The 15,957-nt window shown below is 40.8% G+C and overlaps 2 protein-coding genes across 9 annotated transcripts in view; one reads left to right on the top strand and one right to left on the bottom strand.

Moving 5' to 3' along the window:
* The window catches only part of PKD1L3 (polycystin 1 like 3, transient receptor potential channel interacting), a 69,166-nt gene extending 62,695 nt beyond the window's left edge, over positions 1-6,471 (top strand). For all 6 annotated transcript variants that reach the window (XM_072731587.1, XM_072731588.1, XM_026011610.2 and 3 more), the window contains one exon: positions 3,484-6,471. In XM_072731587.1, the coding sequence (XP_072587688.1) occupies positions 3,484-3,499 (16 nt within the window). In that variant the 3' untranslated portion in view covers positions 3,500-6,471. The remainder of the gene's footprint in view (positions 1-3,483) is intronic.
* The window catches only part of IST1 (IST1 factor associated with ESCRT-III), a 33,450-nt gene continuing 18,514 nt past the window's right edge, over positions 1,022-15,957 (bottom strand). For all 3 annotated transcript variants that reach the window (XM_026011627.2, XM_026011628.2, XM_072731590.1), the window contains 9 exons: positions 13,551-13,653; positions 12,959-13,139; positions 11,493-11,580; positions 7,576-7,659; positions 6,974-7,084; positions 5,881-6,087; positions 4,956-5,048; positions 3,773-3,821; positions 1,022-2,418 (listed from right to left, as the gene is read on the bottom strand). In XM_026011627.2, coding sequence (XP_025867412.1) covers positions 2,219-2,418; positions 3,773-3,821; positions 4,956-5,048; positions 5,881-6,087; positions 6,974-7,084; positions 7,576-7,659; positions 11,493-11,580; positions 12,959-13,139; positions 13,551-13,638 — 1,101 coding nt within the window. In that variant the 5' untranslated portion in view covers positions 13,639-13,653 and the 3' untranslated portion in view covers positions 1,022-2,218. The remainder of the gene's footprint in view (positions 2,419-3,772; positions 3,822-4,955; positions 5,049-5,880; positions 6,088-6,973; positions 7,085-7,575; positions 7,660-11,492; positions 11,581-12,958; positions 13,140-13,550; positions 13,654-15,957) is intronic.

Below are 15,957 nucleotides of genomic sequence, written 5' to 3'. Positions count from 1 at the left end.
ATATTTGTAATATATAAATATATATATATTTTTTAAACACTGAGGTTTTATTTTTTATTTTTTTTAAGACAGGTTTTAAAAGATGAACTATCTTAATTCTGTTACCTCCTAGCCTGGCTTATTACTACTTAGCATATTACTACTTATCTTTGCATGGCTTAGTTTAGAAAATTATTGGTTTATGGGGCAGCCCTGGTGGTGCAGCAGTTTAGCGCCGCCTGCAGCCCAGGGCGTGATCCTGGAGACCGCGGATCGAGTCCCACGTCAGGCTCCCTGCATGAAGCCTGCTTCTCCCTCTATCTGTGTCTCTGCCTTTCTCTCTCTCTGCATCTCTATGAATAAATAAATAAAAATCTTTAAAATATATATAAAAAAATTATTGGTTTATAATATACTGTTAATTTTGTAAATCACTAAGGAATCAAAATCCCCATGGCTGCAAGTTCCTAGTTATGAATTTCTGTCAGGAATGGGATAACACTACAAGTGATACAGGGGTGCTGAGGTGGCTCAGGTCATGATCCCAGGTCAGGTCCTGGGATGGAGCCCTGCATCGGGTTCCTGCTCAGTGGGGAGTATGCTTCTCCTTCTCCCTTTGCCCCCTCCAATAAATAAAATCTTTAAAAGAGTGATACCAGATAATCCAGCTCTGTTGCCAAAGAGCCAAGTGAAAAAACACACTACTGAGGGTTTCAGCATGGCTATGGGAAATATGTATGAGCCAGAGGTGAGCTCACTGCAGTTTATTAAAATCAAAGTTATAAGGTTTGGCTATATAAGATCAGGTCTGGCTAATGGAGAGCCCTGTCCCAGAGGAGTAACCAAGGAAACTCACAAATGCTATCTGGGCTGAAACACAGAGAGAAATGGACTCCTTGCTGCTTCAAGCATCCATATTACCTAAGGAACCAAAGGCAAGGTCTGGCTTGTGCCCAGCATGGGTCACTTGCTTAAAATACTCTCCTCTAAAATCCAGATTTGCACCTCATCATTTGGCCAAACCAATGGAGAAAGCAGGGCACAGAATTTTTAACTTTATTATCAGCTACTGAGCTATGATACAAACCAATCAGAAACATTAAAGTTGCTTGAAACAGGTGTTTACATTTACACTACACAGAAGCCAGAGTCCTATCTTTTGATCCCAATGCCATCCCTCTGGGGAAGCATGGCCTCAGCTAGGGGGCAAAGGAACACGTTAAGTTATAATAGTAAGAGTCTCATCCATCTAGGAAAGTAGTGAACCACAGCCACATTTTAATGGGCACCAAAAACTTACTTGAAATCAGTTTTTAAAGGTTCTCTTAATCATAAAGTTTTCAAATGAAAACAGGAACCCCTCTTCTGTGGGCATTCCAGCTCACTACCCAAGAGACTTGAGTACTTCTATTAAGGCAACTGGAAGCCCACCTTAGCCTTGAATGGTGACTTCTGCCCAGTATATGATCCGTCCTTTGTTTGCCAGTAAATGCAATCCAACAGAACATGCTATGGGGAAAAACAGGAATTTATGCAGTGTTGCCCTCTGGTAAAAGGGAAACACAGCACTCAAAGCAAAAGGCCACAGAGGGCTCCCTGAGAATCCAGTAGAACTAAGAGAAGCCTTCAACTTTCCAAAAAAACTTCACAACTGGATCCAGGTAGTCCAAGTAGAACAGTGCCCTGCAGCAAGGAGTAGTGTATATGCCAATGAGAGGACCCAGGTTCCAAGAACTGTTACTGTTACAGTGGCTTCCAGAGTCAGTCTCTCCCATTCATAGCACACCTTTGCTTTGATTTTTGCTCACCACAAATCCCTCTGTATCAAGGGGTTTGTTTCTAAGTCTAGAACTTCAGCACAGGGCTGAGAGACTTCATGAAGTATTCTTCTCCATGTTCAGCCATCTCTGGCAGCTCTCCTCATAATGCTTTCACCTTCCCACTCCCTGTGGGGAGACAGGACAGGTGATGAGAAAACCTGGGCTCATACTCAAAGGTGATGGACACAAGCCCAGCTGCCAGGAGTCAGCTGCTCTGGCCTCATAGTCTCTAATCATTAGTCTCTTAGCAGCAAGAAAGAACTGGAAAGCAGCAGAATTTAGAGCAGGAAGAGAGCCCAGAGGAAGAGCGTGCTCAGTGATGGTAAAGAGATGAAAAAGAATTTCATGGAGATTCTTTGTTACAAGGAGAAATAACTCAGTCTCAAATCCCAGAGCCTGGAGGTTGCCTAGTATAAGACCTAGGTTTTCTTTTTCAATTCTTCAAATCTCCGGGAAAGATCATCAAAGTCAATGTCCTCAGATGCTGAGGTGTTGGCACCAGCAGATGCAGTCGGTAGTGTGTCTGGCACAGATGGCAACTCCGGTAGCACAAAGTTGTCATAGGTATCCACAGGTCGGGAAGGGGGCTTTGCAGAAGCTTCTGGCTTGGGTCCAGGACCTAATTAGGGTAAGGAGCAAGCACAGTGTTACAAACACCTGAGAAAGTAAGTGGCTCAGATCCTCAAAGCCCACCAGCCCTTTTGGCAGAAACAATAAAAATACAGGAGAAAACACGTTTTTTAAAAAAATGATTAATAATTCTAAAGGTCAGTATAAATTTTCAGGACAATATCTACATTTCCTTAATATAGTTGAATCCTACCTGTTTTACTTTCCTAAGGTGAGAGAAAAGATTAAGGGAAATTCAAAGTGTGGTACCTGGGACTAGGTACACAGAGCACTCGCTCACTGTCCCCTTTTTCACAAAGGTCTGGCTCCCATAAGAGGGTGCCTGGGTGGCTCAGATAGCTGAGCACCCGACTCTTGGTTTTGGCTCTGGTCATGATCTCAGGGTCATAGGATTGAGTCCCATATTGAAATCAGTGCTGAGCATGGAGTCTGCTTGAGATTCTTTCCCTCCCTCCCACCTCACACATATATATGCTCTTTTTTCTCTCTCCTTAAAAATAAAAAAAAATAAAAAATAAAAGTGCTTGCCTCAAAGGTAGAGAGTGGACTGACAGAGCAGACTGGAAAGGATCGTAAGGAAACTTTCTGGGGTAATGAAAATGTTCTACACCAGTTTTACTGAGGTTACCTATCTCTAATTTAAGAAAGTACCCCATCCCCCAGGGTTTCTGTAGTGCTTGGTAGTATTTTATTTTCTGAGTGGATGACCACATGAGCATGCTTGCTCTGTGAAAAGGCCACGGAGCTATTCATTTATGGTTTTATCTACTGCTCCCTCTTTAATGCTCAATTTTATTTATTTTTTATTTATTTTTTTATTTATGATAGTCACACAGAGAGAGAGAGGCAGAGACACAGGCAGAGACACAGGCAGAGGGAGAAGTAGGCTCCATGCACCAGGAGCCAGATGTGGGACTCGATCCGGGGTCTCCAGGATCGCGCCCTGGGCCAAAGGCAGGCGCCAAACCGCTGCGCCACCCAGGGATCCCAATGCTCAAGTTTAAAAATATGTATCTGCATAGACCAATCAATCTACCTCTTTCGGTATTTCTAGGTACAGTGGAAGTTGAAGCAGCAGGAACATAAAGAACTTGAGGTTGAAAGAATAATGATACCATTAACAGAAACAAGGAACCTGGGAGATTCTCTGCAGCCAAGAAAGATATTTTCTTTTTGGGCAAGGGAAATGCTGAGTTCTACTTTCATTATACATCATCTACATTCTGGGAGAGAAGAGGGCATGTGGGTAATATGCCACAAACATGAACACTATTTTTGAGGCAAGAACAGCCATGAGAAAACCGCAAAGGATTCAGCAATGAGGGTTTCTGACTCATACTCACCAACAATCTGTGCAGAAGAGACATTCTTATCAGCATTAATGTCATCAACCTGAAACACAAAGACTGTTACTGGGGGAGAAAGCAATGTCATTACTGGAGAAAGTACTAATACTGGTATAAACCCCTATGTTCTCCAAAAGCTAAGCTGCTCAGCAGAAGCAAAAGAACCTGCTCCAAACAAACTGCCCCTCCACCCCCTGTACTCCTTCCTTATCTTCCAATCAGCTACCATGTTAAACACGTAACCACCAAGCGAGAAAAAGAAAATTCTTACCACACCATAACACCTCTCTTTGATACCTTCACCTTCTGGGCAGAGAGAAAGCACTAACCCACTGAATTCATCTCCAAGAAACAAGTCCTCAAATACTGAAGATCTTCTACCTCATATCCTGGAAACAGTTGTGGGCAATGCTTCAATGCATGCAGACCGAAACATAAGAAAAACCCAGGCCCCAGGGAAGGCCAAAGGAAAGAACACTAAGCAAGTTCAGGAACAGGGTACTCTCCCAGCAAATACCCTACCAATTTGTTTTCTCTGTAATGCATCAGATGGAAATAAGTCTCAAAAGGCACATACTAGCTGAGGAAACAAGGCTGACAGAAAGTAGCCCTCTAATTCTGAATCAAAGCGGTGCAAACACCAACACCAACAATTCAGTTCAAGGCATGATTACCACATTTATAACAAGTTTCGACTAAAATGTAAAATTAATGCCATAGTGTGAAATTTACTAACTGGCCACTTCTGATGAAGACACACAGTGTTGAATTTACAAAACTGGTATTTTAATTATGATATTCTAGCAGCTAGACTATACCAGCTCAATACAATTCTCTGCCTAGTTAGTTCAAAAAACAGAAACAACAAAAACCCAAAAGACTGTAAAGTGCCCTATTAGAACTTTCTAGGAGATCTGCAGCTCCCTCCTGATATCTGGCTTAAGTGCAAACAAAGCATTGCCACCAATGATGCCGCTGCCGCCGCCGCTGCCGCCGCTGCCGCTGCCGCCACCACCACCCCATTTCCAGGATAATGTTAAAGCAACACAAAAATCCAAAGCAAGAGCAATGCTGGTAACTAGGAATTGATCAAAACTTTGCCTTCCCTGTGGCCATTATTTTGCTCTCTCTTCATGGGATTCACTCTCCTGCTGCTTACAAAAGATGCTCATGCACTTACAGATTCATACGATGGGGGAGTTGCTGGTATCTGAGGCGGATGAATATTGGGAAAAGCCTGGTAAGTCCCCATTGGCAATCCGTTGAAATCCGACTGCAAGAGGACAAAGGCAACATCAGAAACACGGCCACTATCTAATTTCTGAGGTCTGTGTATGTTAAGGGAGAAATACCTACACGTATTCAATGTGAATATTGAAGACATATATTCAACATATGTATATATGCAAGAGCTCCAAAAGAAAAAAAAATGCCCCAGAAGGATTCTAGATTTTTAAAGATCTATAGCCAAAGGCTGGCTAGTCTTCAAATTACTAATCAACTGCTTTGCTGTCTACAAGGGAAGATTCTTTTTTTTTTTTTTAATTTTTATTTATTTATGATAGTCACAGAGAGAGAGAGAGAGCGAGAGAGAGAGAGAGAGAGAGAGGCAGAAGAAGCAGGCTCCATACACCGGGAGCCCGACGTGGGATTCGATCTCGGGTCTCCAAGATGGCACCCTGGGCCAAAGGCAGGCGCCAAACCGCTGCGCCACCCAGGGATCCCACAAGGGAAGATTCTAATCAAACTTTCCTATCACTAGTAATGACCTTCACCTTGTCTACAAAGGAGGTTTTCCTGCCTGGTAGTAAGTAGTATTCATTTTTGGAAATAACTACTAGTATGCCTGCAACAGGTCCCAGAGGTAGTCAGTAAACCTATGAGAAAAAGTTTATATAGCACTCTCTCTATATATTTTCCCATATCATTAACTAAACACAAACCAAAAGACCTTCTCCAAATCCCAATGTTTTTATTTCACAATATGATCACTAATACCAAGTGTTGTCACTGCTGAATCTTCTTGACAACCTACAACTCCTGTGTGTACTCATACATCATCTATATTTTATATAGTTTAAGCTCACATTTATATGTATACTTACTGGTCCCTTTGGAAGTGGGTAGGAAAAAGGAGTGCTTGGAGAGGGCATGGGCATAGGCATGGGCATAGGCACTGGCACTGTTCCATCAGGTCCACCAACTGGTGCTGTGAAACCACCCCCTCCTCCTCTTCCAGAGCCCCCTTTCTTCACATCATCTGTGAATCCAACATCAATAAGATCTGTCTCTACCCCAGGAGGAGCTTCTGCCTGAGAAGGAGAAAGAAACTCTTATCATTAACCCACATCATAGGCTAGATTCCCCCAGAAGATGACCGAGATGGAGACCAGTATGGAGTTTTACTGTGGTGGTCCCTTGGGATAAAGACCTGAGGGGAAGTGAAGGAAGCAAGGCTGGGCAGAAGAAAAAGCTGGGCTGCTGTACAGTCACACGGACTGCTCAATTCCTTAAGGAGCTGGGATGGCCCTATAGCAGGTACCCTAGAGTCTTTAAAACCAGGGTACTGAATACAGGCTCTCCCGCAGGAAAGACTTTGGATGAAGCAGCTTTCTTCTGAGGGCCACTCAGCTGTGTATGAGTCACCAGTCATCAATATTCTCAAGAGCTGGGGAAATAAATGCTTTTATCCTTAAGTGCGTTTATTTGGGATGGGGGGACAGTTACCTGAGCAGCACACCAAAGCTGAATGATACATCCCAATGACCTTAACTGAATCATTACTATTTGTATATTTGCCCCCCTTCCAGTGTAAACCTCATCAGGACAGTAACCTTGTTTTATCTGTGTTCGCAGCCTTCTGTACATTGTCTAGCACACAGCAGGCACCCAATGAAGGTTTCAGAATCCATTCGAGGTCTTGAGGCACTTCTTCAATTCCTTGAACTTTATAAAACAGCAATAGTGCCATTTTGTATTTGTATCAAGGTTTGTACCTTTTCAGAGTGCTTTCCATTCATCTCATCTAATCCTTCAATACTAAGAAATGCAGGCATATTTATTGTTACCCAAAAGGGCAGTGACTGGACAAAGGCTTAAATTCCCACAAACTTTAGTGCAAAGAATATGGTTATTTTTTAAGAAAGTGATATCCAGAGATTCATTTCCCTTTGTATTCTGAAAAAGCTCTAAACTTACCATGACCACAGAGTCAGGCTCATAGGGCACATTGTAGTTCTTGGCAATTTCAATCAGGTATCTCTCCACCAGGATTTTGGGTGGGGCTTCCACACTCAATTTATGCATGAGCTGTAAGTAAAAGACCCAGGGTTAAAAATCTATGCCAATGAGCCTAAGCCTAACCTGTCTTAAATTTTGTTCCTCTTATTTTACAGGTAAACTGAAGAGAAAAAGGGGTTCTGACCAGTTAAATTTCTTTTTTTCAGTCACAAAGCATTATTACAAACCCACGCCCCTCTCATGTTCTCTGGTTACATACAACCCAGATGTCGGTAAGACTGATAATGCCACCCTTCCCTATTTGAATTCATCCACTCTGTTCCTCACCTTGCTTCTACATCCACAAATCGTAAGGGGCACAAAAGGACCAAAGGCCTCACAATCACGGGTTTAAGGAAGAGGTAAGGTTTGGACTACACTGCCAGCCCAAATGCCTTCTCACCCTCACTATGAAATATGCAACCCTAGATTAACTCAGCCATACTTAGGACCCACTACAATCAATACAAAATAACATGCCCATACCCTATTGCATCATGTTTAACAAGCATGTTCATTACCCTGTCATTCACAGTTCCAATCTGGTTGGTCCTACATAACTTGCCATATTCCTTGCTATATTTGGCACAGAGCTGATCAGCAACCTAAAAAGAAAACAGTCAGAGAAAATGGAAATCATTCCAACAGACTGCTTCAAGCTTCCCATCATCAGTAACCATGTTTCTATTCTTGGATTTCAAAACAAACATGTGGCCTGTAAAACTTTAAGGGGGTATATGTGAATTCATATGTGTTCATCCATCCACAAAGCTGTAGCTATGTACCAAATTCTATTACAGACTTTATGATATATGCTCTAAATACAATGAACAAAAATAGACATTGTTCTTACTCTTACAGAGTTTTATATTCTCTGAGGAAAACAGTCATTACTTGGTCATGCACATAAAGAGATAAATGCAGCTATAATAAGTGTCAACCAGGCAAAGTACAGCAGACTGTCAATAGCTTGTAACAGTGAAATTAGATTTGACCAAAAAAGTCATGTAAGTGGGGGCAGTGCCTTGGTGGATCAGTCAGTTAAGCATGTTCAACTCTTGTTTTCAGCTCAGGTCATGATCTCAAGACCATGAGATCAAGCCCCACATAGGGCTCCACATTCAGCATGGAGTCTGCTCGAGATTCTCTCCCTCTCCCTCTGCCCCTCCCACTTCACTTGTGCAATTGCATTCTCTCTCAAATAAGTAAAAATCTTAAAAAAAAAAAAAAAAGGCCTCCTGAAAAAAAAAATGCTTCAATGAGATCTAAGGGATGATGAAGATTTAAGAGGGAAGGAAGAACATTCTAAAAAACAGCATGTGCAAAGGCCTGTGGTGGAAAACGGAGCCAATCCTTATTTCAAGATGAAATCAAGTGAGTGTTGAGCCAGAGGGAGGAGTGTGTTAGGTAATGAAGTAAAAGGGGGACACCTGGGTGGCTCAATGGTTAAGTGTCTGCCTTTAGCTCAGGTCATGATCCCAGAGTCCTGGGATTGTGTCCCGCATCAGGCTCCTTGCAGGGAGCCTACTTCTCCCTCTACCTGTGTCTCTGCCTCTCTGTCTCTTATGAATAAATAAAATCTTAAATTTTATTTTTTTTAAAAGGGAATTTTGTTTCTATCGTAAGAACAGGAGCTACTAAAGGGCTTTAAAGCAAGGAGCAGTAACAGGATCAGACTTGTATCTTGAACAGAACTCTAAGCTATTCTGATGCAATGGTGAATAGACTAAAGGAAACCAAAGTAGGTGTAGAAGAAAGATTCAAGAAGTTACTATAATAGTTTAGGCATTGAACCAGAGTGGCCCCAACACATGAGAGCTTAATAAGGAGGCACTCGTCGTTCACATGTAGACATGGTTCTTGTAAGTTTGTCCTTTGTCTTTTGATAAGTTTTTGGTTGCTTTATATGATGCAGAAATTTTTTATTTTTCCTTATATGAATTTATCACTCTCTATGGCTTTTGTAGCCATTTCCACTATGAGACTTATTTTTTTTAAATCTGTCTAGTTCTAGTTCTTTTATGAGTTCATCTTTTTAAAAACATGTAAATCTGTTTCATCTTTAATAAACCTTTTTTTTTCTTTAAAGATTTTATTTATTTACTCATGAGAAACAGAGAGGCAGAGACACAGGCAGAGGGAGAAGCAGGCTCCATGCAGGGAGCCCGACATGGGACTCGATCCCGGGTCTCCAGAATCAGGCCCTGGGCTGAAGGCTGCGCTAAACTGCTGAGCCACCGGGGCTGCCCCAATAAATCTTAGTATAAGAATACAGGAGAGGTTACAATGAAACTGAGGTTGGGACACCTGGGTGGCTCAGAGGAGCATTCAACTCTTGATCTAGGATCATGAGTTCAAGCCCCACACTGGATACAAGATTAATTAAATAAAAACTTTAAAAAAAAAAAAAAAAAGACTGAGGTTAAAAGTCTGTGTAAAAAGCAGCTGCCTCAGGCGGCCCAGGTGGTTCAGCAGTTTAGCGCCATCTTTGGCCCAGGGCCTGATCCTGGAGACCCAGGATGGAGTCCCACGTCGGGCTCCCTGCATGGAGCCTGTTTCTCCCTCTACCAAAGTCTCTGCCTCTCTCTCTCTGTGTCCCTCATGAATAAATAAATAAATCTTAAAAAAAAAAAACATACATACATACTTTAAAAGAAGACTGAGGAGGTTAAAAGTCTGTGTAAAAAGCAGCTGCCTCAGGCAGCCCGGGTGGCTCAGCGGTTTAGCACCGCCTTCAGCCCAGGGTGTGATCCTGGAGACCTGGGATTGAGTCCCATGTCGGGCTCCCTGCATGAAGCCTGCTTCTCCCTCTGCCTGTGTCTCTGCCTCTCTCTCTCTTTCTCTGTGTCTCTCATTAATAAATAAATAAAATCTTAAAAAAAAAAAAAAAATAGCAGCTGCCTCTGGGACACCTTGCTGGCTCAGTTGGTAAAGCATGGGACTCTTGATCTTGAGGTCATGAGTTCAAGCCCCACACTGGGTGCAGAGCTTACTCTACCAAGAAAAGGAAAGGAGGCAACAGTTGCCTCTACTCTCCCATTCTTCTACTCACAACCTCTATGACTATCATCCCTAGCAGATCAGAATACTAGAGGCTTAATCTCTGGGGAAGTTAAACTAAAGGGATTCTGGACTCCAAGCACAACAGAGAGCAGAGACACTTAAAGACAATTGAAAAATAAAATCTAAGTCTTCTGTAAGAGAAGAACGAGACCTTTGGCTTCCTTCTCCTCTGATTGTTAGAAATTCTGGCAGCCAACTTGCACCCTTGGGGTAGAAAACAGGATTTCTCTCTGAGGGAAATGACCATCCAGAGGAAGAAAACTAATTCCTGATACTCTAGAATTCCCATTAGAAAGGGCTTAGATCATTCAACAATAAAGGCATCTGGCAATAAGCCCCACCCAGGCACATGAGAGTTTTAATGTCTCACTTTTAAATATAACCTAACAGCCAAGGCCACCAAACTTTTGTGAAAAGCCTGATTTTACACTATATGATAGTTTAAAAGAAATAGAAGAAAACAGTTATTACAGGAACAAGAAAAGTTACTAAGAAACTGTAATATTCTCAGTTAAAAGACATTATAGCTATGAAACAAAAGCTACAGACTATGATGTAAATATTTAAGAGAATTAAGAAGAGCTCTTAGGGGCACTCTGATGCTTCAATTGGTTGAGCTTCCACCTCAGGTCATGATCCCAGAGTCTCCCTCTATCTGTGCCTCTCTCCTCTGCTCGTTCTCTCTCTCTCTCTAATGTCCTTTAAAACTTAAAAAAAAAAAAAAAAGCTCTTAAAAATAAAAACATACAGAAGACAATGAAATTTCAAAAGACAGGTCAGGAGATAAAACAGACAATCTAGAGAAAATAAAAAAGGCAAAGGTATAGAAAAAAGGACAGAACAACTCAACTGAATTTATATCCTGGTGGCTAGTGCCGTATCCATATTGTGATGGGGAAGTTTTCAATGTCTATCTCTTCTGCTAGATTTAAGCTACAAGAGTAGGGTTGGTGTCATATTTTGCTCACTGCTGTACCCTCGGTGCGCACCAACTTGTAACATACACCAGATAAATATTTGTAGAATTACTGAATGAAACAAAACCTCTGTAACCTTAAATTAATATGATTTTAACTTTACTCATTTACAATTGTGTAACTTTATATGAATATACTTATATAACATTACAATAAAAATAAGAGAAAACTGGAGATATGCAAAACTTTGCTCCTTAAAAAAATTACTCAAGTTTGAAAATACTGTTCTGTTGCATTACGTAACAGGCCTGAAAAGAAGGTAGACCAATTTACAAAGCCTATTTCAAAAGCAGCATGGGGAAGGATACAAAATATCTGGTCAAATAAACAGAAATGACTTGTGTTAACCAACCTAACAATATGACAAACTACAAATATCACTGAAACGTTGTACTCACTATTTTCAACTCAGCCACTTCTGACTGGAGTCGAGGAGCAGCCCAGATCAGTGTAGACACGGATTCAGCCAGACCAGAATCTAGTTCCCTAATCAAGGAAAGAAATTAATAAAATTTAATATTCTTTAAAACAAACCAACAGGCTCTGTTACTTAAACACGGGTCTTTGGCTCGGGTCATAATCCCAGGATTCTGAGATCAAGCTCCACATCAGGCTCCCTAGCCAGTGGGGAACCTGCTTCTCCCTCTCCCTCTGCCTGCTGCTCCCCTACCTGTATTCTGTCAAATGAATAAATAAAATCTTTGTAAATAAATATATAAACCAACAAAACCCTCCAATTTGTATCACATACTTGATAGCCTCTAAAGTTCTTCCACCAAGCTCATTAGAATCTTACAAATAATTCTAGGACTTTAGCATTTTCATCACCCTCTTTTACTTTTGGGGAAACTCTGACAAGCCCAAGGTTACAAAGTCAGAAAAATGTTAGAGCCAAGACTCAAACTTAGACCTTTTGATTTCAGAGTCCTTATTTTGAACAGTTGTCTACATTAAGATCAGGTCTTCCAACAAAGTTATTAGGAAAAAAGGCCCTTGGGTATGTGAAGTAGTCCCCTAGTGTTAGGCCCCCCACACTGCATATTACTCCTTTTTCAAATTTCCTTTCTCAAAAGTGATTTGATCTTAGTTTTCAAGTCTCTTATTTCATTTCATTATAGTTATACAAGATGAGTAAGTTCAGAGATGAACAACTCTATGCATATAATTAACAATACTACACTATGCATTTATAAATGTTAAGAGAGTAGAAGGGTGCCTGGGTGGCTCAGTGCATTCAGTGTCTGACCCAAGTTTCGGCTCGGGTCATGGTCTCACAGTCTTAAAGGCCCATGTCAGGCTCTGCACTCAGTGGGGAGTCGGCTTGGGATTCTCTCGGACTCCCTCTGCTCCTCCCCACCCCCTGCCCTGGTTCGTGCATACATGCTGTCTCTAAAATAAATAAATCTTGTTTAAAAAAAGTTAAGAGAGGTGGATCCCTGGGTGGCGCAGCGGTTTGGCGCCTGCCTTTGGCCCAGGGCGCGATCCTGGAGACCCGGGATCGAGTCCCACGTCAGGCACCCGGTGCATGGAGCCTGCTTCTCCCTCTGCCTGTGTCTCTGCCTCTCTCTCTCTCTGTGACTATCATAAATTAATTAATTAATTAAAAAAAAAATTAAAAAAAAAAAGTTAAGAGAATAAGAGATCTGATGTCATGTGTTTTTATCAAAAAAGTATTGCGGGTGTGTGTGAGAGGGGACACAAGGAAACTTCTGGAAATAACAAATGTTTATTACACCTTGATTGTGGTGAGGGTATACAGGTGTATGCCTATGTCCAAACCCATCAGATTCTATACACAGGTATAGTTTTTCTATAAATCATACCTAGATTAAGATTTTTTTTAAAAAAAGACAAAATATCTTACTTCATAGACTGGATGAGGCCAAACCGAGCCAGCAGCAAATCACAATACAGCTCCAGGATCTCCATGGCCTCCACAAGGTAATCTTCTCGGATAATGTGCTCCACTCGGATCCTAGCTCGTTCATCTTTCCCAGCAGCCAGATAGTCAGCAATCTCTTTCCTTGCTTTCTGGGCCAGTTCCGCTAAGGCACAAATCCCATCCAGTCACATAGCAGCAGTACATTGGGCCCTGGCTTGCAGGAGACTTCCAACCCAAGAACAAAGTGAGTGTTTCTACCTACTACAACCTAGTTCACTCACTCTCAGCAAATCTAGTCCCAACTCATCTAGTCTCCAGAATTTGCTCTTTTGTCTAGCAAAGAGTATTGCTGTTATAGCCAGAAATTTCCACCTCAGAAGTCATGTTAACCCATTCCCTGCAACAGAACGATTCAATCTAACTTGTCACAAGGAGCAGCAGTAATCTATCTAAAGCTTCAAGGATCTAGGATCCCTAAGACGTCACAGTACTAGCCTGATGGAGCCAGTACTAGGGTGGTAAAACCCAGTGATGTATTTTGGGAAAAAATATAAAGCAATCATGTATTACTCACTTTTTTTTTTCTCCAATAGCTTAAGACGGTTTATGACTAATCTCAAATTGACCCGTAAACGCTCAGCTTTAAATCCAGAGCCCAGCATGCTGTGTTGTTACTCCTGGAAAAAGATAAGAAATTACTACTTTCAAGCTGAAATTATTCCAGTTAGAGGATGGATTAGCTGACACTATAACCCAGAATAATTTCCTAATACAGGCAAAAACAACATGACATTATTCAACATTTCTTAAAGATCATTTTGGCTTGTATGGAGAACTGATTAGGGGAGGATAATAATAGAACCAAGAGGACCAAGGAGAAGGCTATTATTATAGTCCAGACAAGGGATGGAAAAAGCTTAGGCTAGGGTAGCATGACTGGATTTGAGATCTTGAAGGCAGAGCTGAAAGAACCTGATAATGGATAAAATTAGTATCTATATATTGGTGTAGAAGTGGGCTGATAAAAAGACAAAGCAACAGCAAGAAGGCCGCCTATTTCTCCCAAAAAGCTCATCAGGGCAGTGATGAGGAAAGATTATCAAATTTAGAACCAAATTGAAAAATATTCTCCCATTGGTTCCTCAAATCTTACTAAGTCTCAGCCTTTGGGAAAAAGCTAGTGCCCAAGATCACAAAAATATTAATATTTACTGACATACAAAGAAATACACCAAAGGACGAAAAGTCCAAGAAAAAAAAAAACCTGCTATATAAAACTTAACAACAGAAGGCTATTTAACCAAGACTTTCAATGAACAGCAAATATACAGTCAACAAAACCATTCCCCTCCACCTACAGGGCGGTACACCATTGTGCATTCTATACTGAGACAGCACAAATTCTATGTCTCTAAATTAATTCCTGGCTTGAACTTCAAAATATGTAACACCCAAACAAAAGCTAGATCTAACAAACTAACCAATCAACAGACAAACCAAAAAAGACATCCAATGTAAAGAGTTTGTATGGAACATGTGTCCACTTATGCATATACCACTAATAAGAAACATCAGATATATTTTGTTTGTAAAATTGCCTCCAGAAGCCTTTATACATTTAAATAATTAAGTCTCAGTTTACAATGGAGCTTGTATGTTGTATGTCATGAAATATCTGGCATCCATTACACTGAATTATGTTCAATCCACCAACAAATATTTACTAAATATTTCTACATCAGACAATAGCTAAACGCTAAAGATTTACAAAAAAAAAAAAAAAAAAAAAGTACAGACCTTGCCCTCAAAGGCAAAATCTGGCAACTACAATAGTATTTGGTAAAAAGGGTAATTTTAGAATGGTTCTCAAATAGAAGTGATTTTGCCCCATTTGGGACATTTGGCAATGACCAGAGACATCCTGGCTTGTCATGATTGGAGGGGATGCTACTGGCCTCTGGTGGGCAGATGCCAGGAATGATGCTAAACATTCTACAATGAACAGGACAGTCCCCCCAATAACAAAAAAAAAATTATCCAGCCCAAATGTCAGTAGTGCCAAGATTACAGGATACTTTCAGGAGAAAAAAAGTCTAAGTTGGGTCCTAAAGGACACACAAATTATTTATGAGGTAAAAAAGAGGATGTGACTACCCCAGGCAGAGGGAGTGCTGTGTGTAGACTCCAGGTACCAGAGAGAAAAAGAAGCTTTCAGAGGAACACAAGTTCAGGACAGCTGAAGAATGACATTCACTACAGTTTATGCCATAACATCTCTCATAATCATAAATTCGGAACTTCAATTTGACAATTATTTATAAGACAACGGGTGCTGCAGTAGGTTCTAGTGCTAACTAGATCCAGACTGTATCCTAATTTCCAAGGGATTCATACCAGAGATAGATGGGAGGGAGAAAGACAGCCAAAAAAATACTAACTAGTACTGTCATTTGCTGTACCAGGTGCTGGCCCAGGATCAACCAACAAACCGGTAAAATGAAGAATAAAATCTAAGTATATCTAAATATCCAAGTAAACAAACAATCATACACTCCTACAGTATTTCAGCAGAAAAATTAAAATACTATGTTATTTTTTAATCTCTTTCAACAAATATTCATTGAATATCTACAATACTGTGACAGGAGCTAGAGATACACACTGGCACTAAAAAAAAAAAAACAAAAAACCCAGACATGGTTATTGCCCTAATGGAGTTCAGTCTAGTTAGATAAAACAATCACCTCGGATTGATATCATTGACATTGATATCAGGAACCCAGATCTACCAAAGCAACCTCAGATTTATACTGCAGTATAAATTATTTTATAATTTTGTAATTTCTACTGAAGAAGTTGAAAATATTGAAGTGTGGCAAAGTTATTTATATTTCACACTTAATCTTCTGGTTGGGGATATTTGGGGAAGAAAAACTCTCAAGGCTACTATAAACCTCTATGGAAGGCAGATAAAAATAAAC

This window comes from Vulpes vulpes, chromosome 12, assembly GCF_048418805.1.
Source record: "Vulpes vulpes isolate BD-2025 chromosome 12, VulVul3, whole genome shotgun sequence".
Classification (NCBI taxonomy): Eukaryota; Metazoa; Chordata; class Mammalia; order Carnivora; family Canidae; genus Vulpes; species Vulpes vulpes.
Note: the sequence above shows the minus strand (reverse complement) of the source record. Positions and strands in the feature narration are given on the sequence as shown.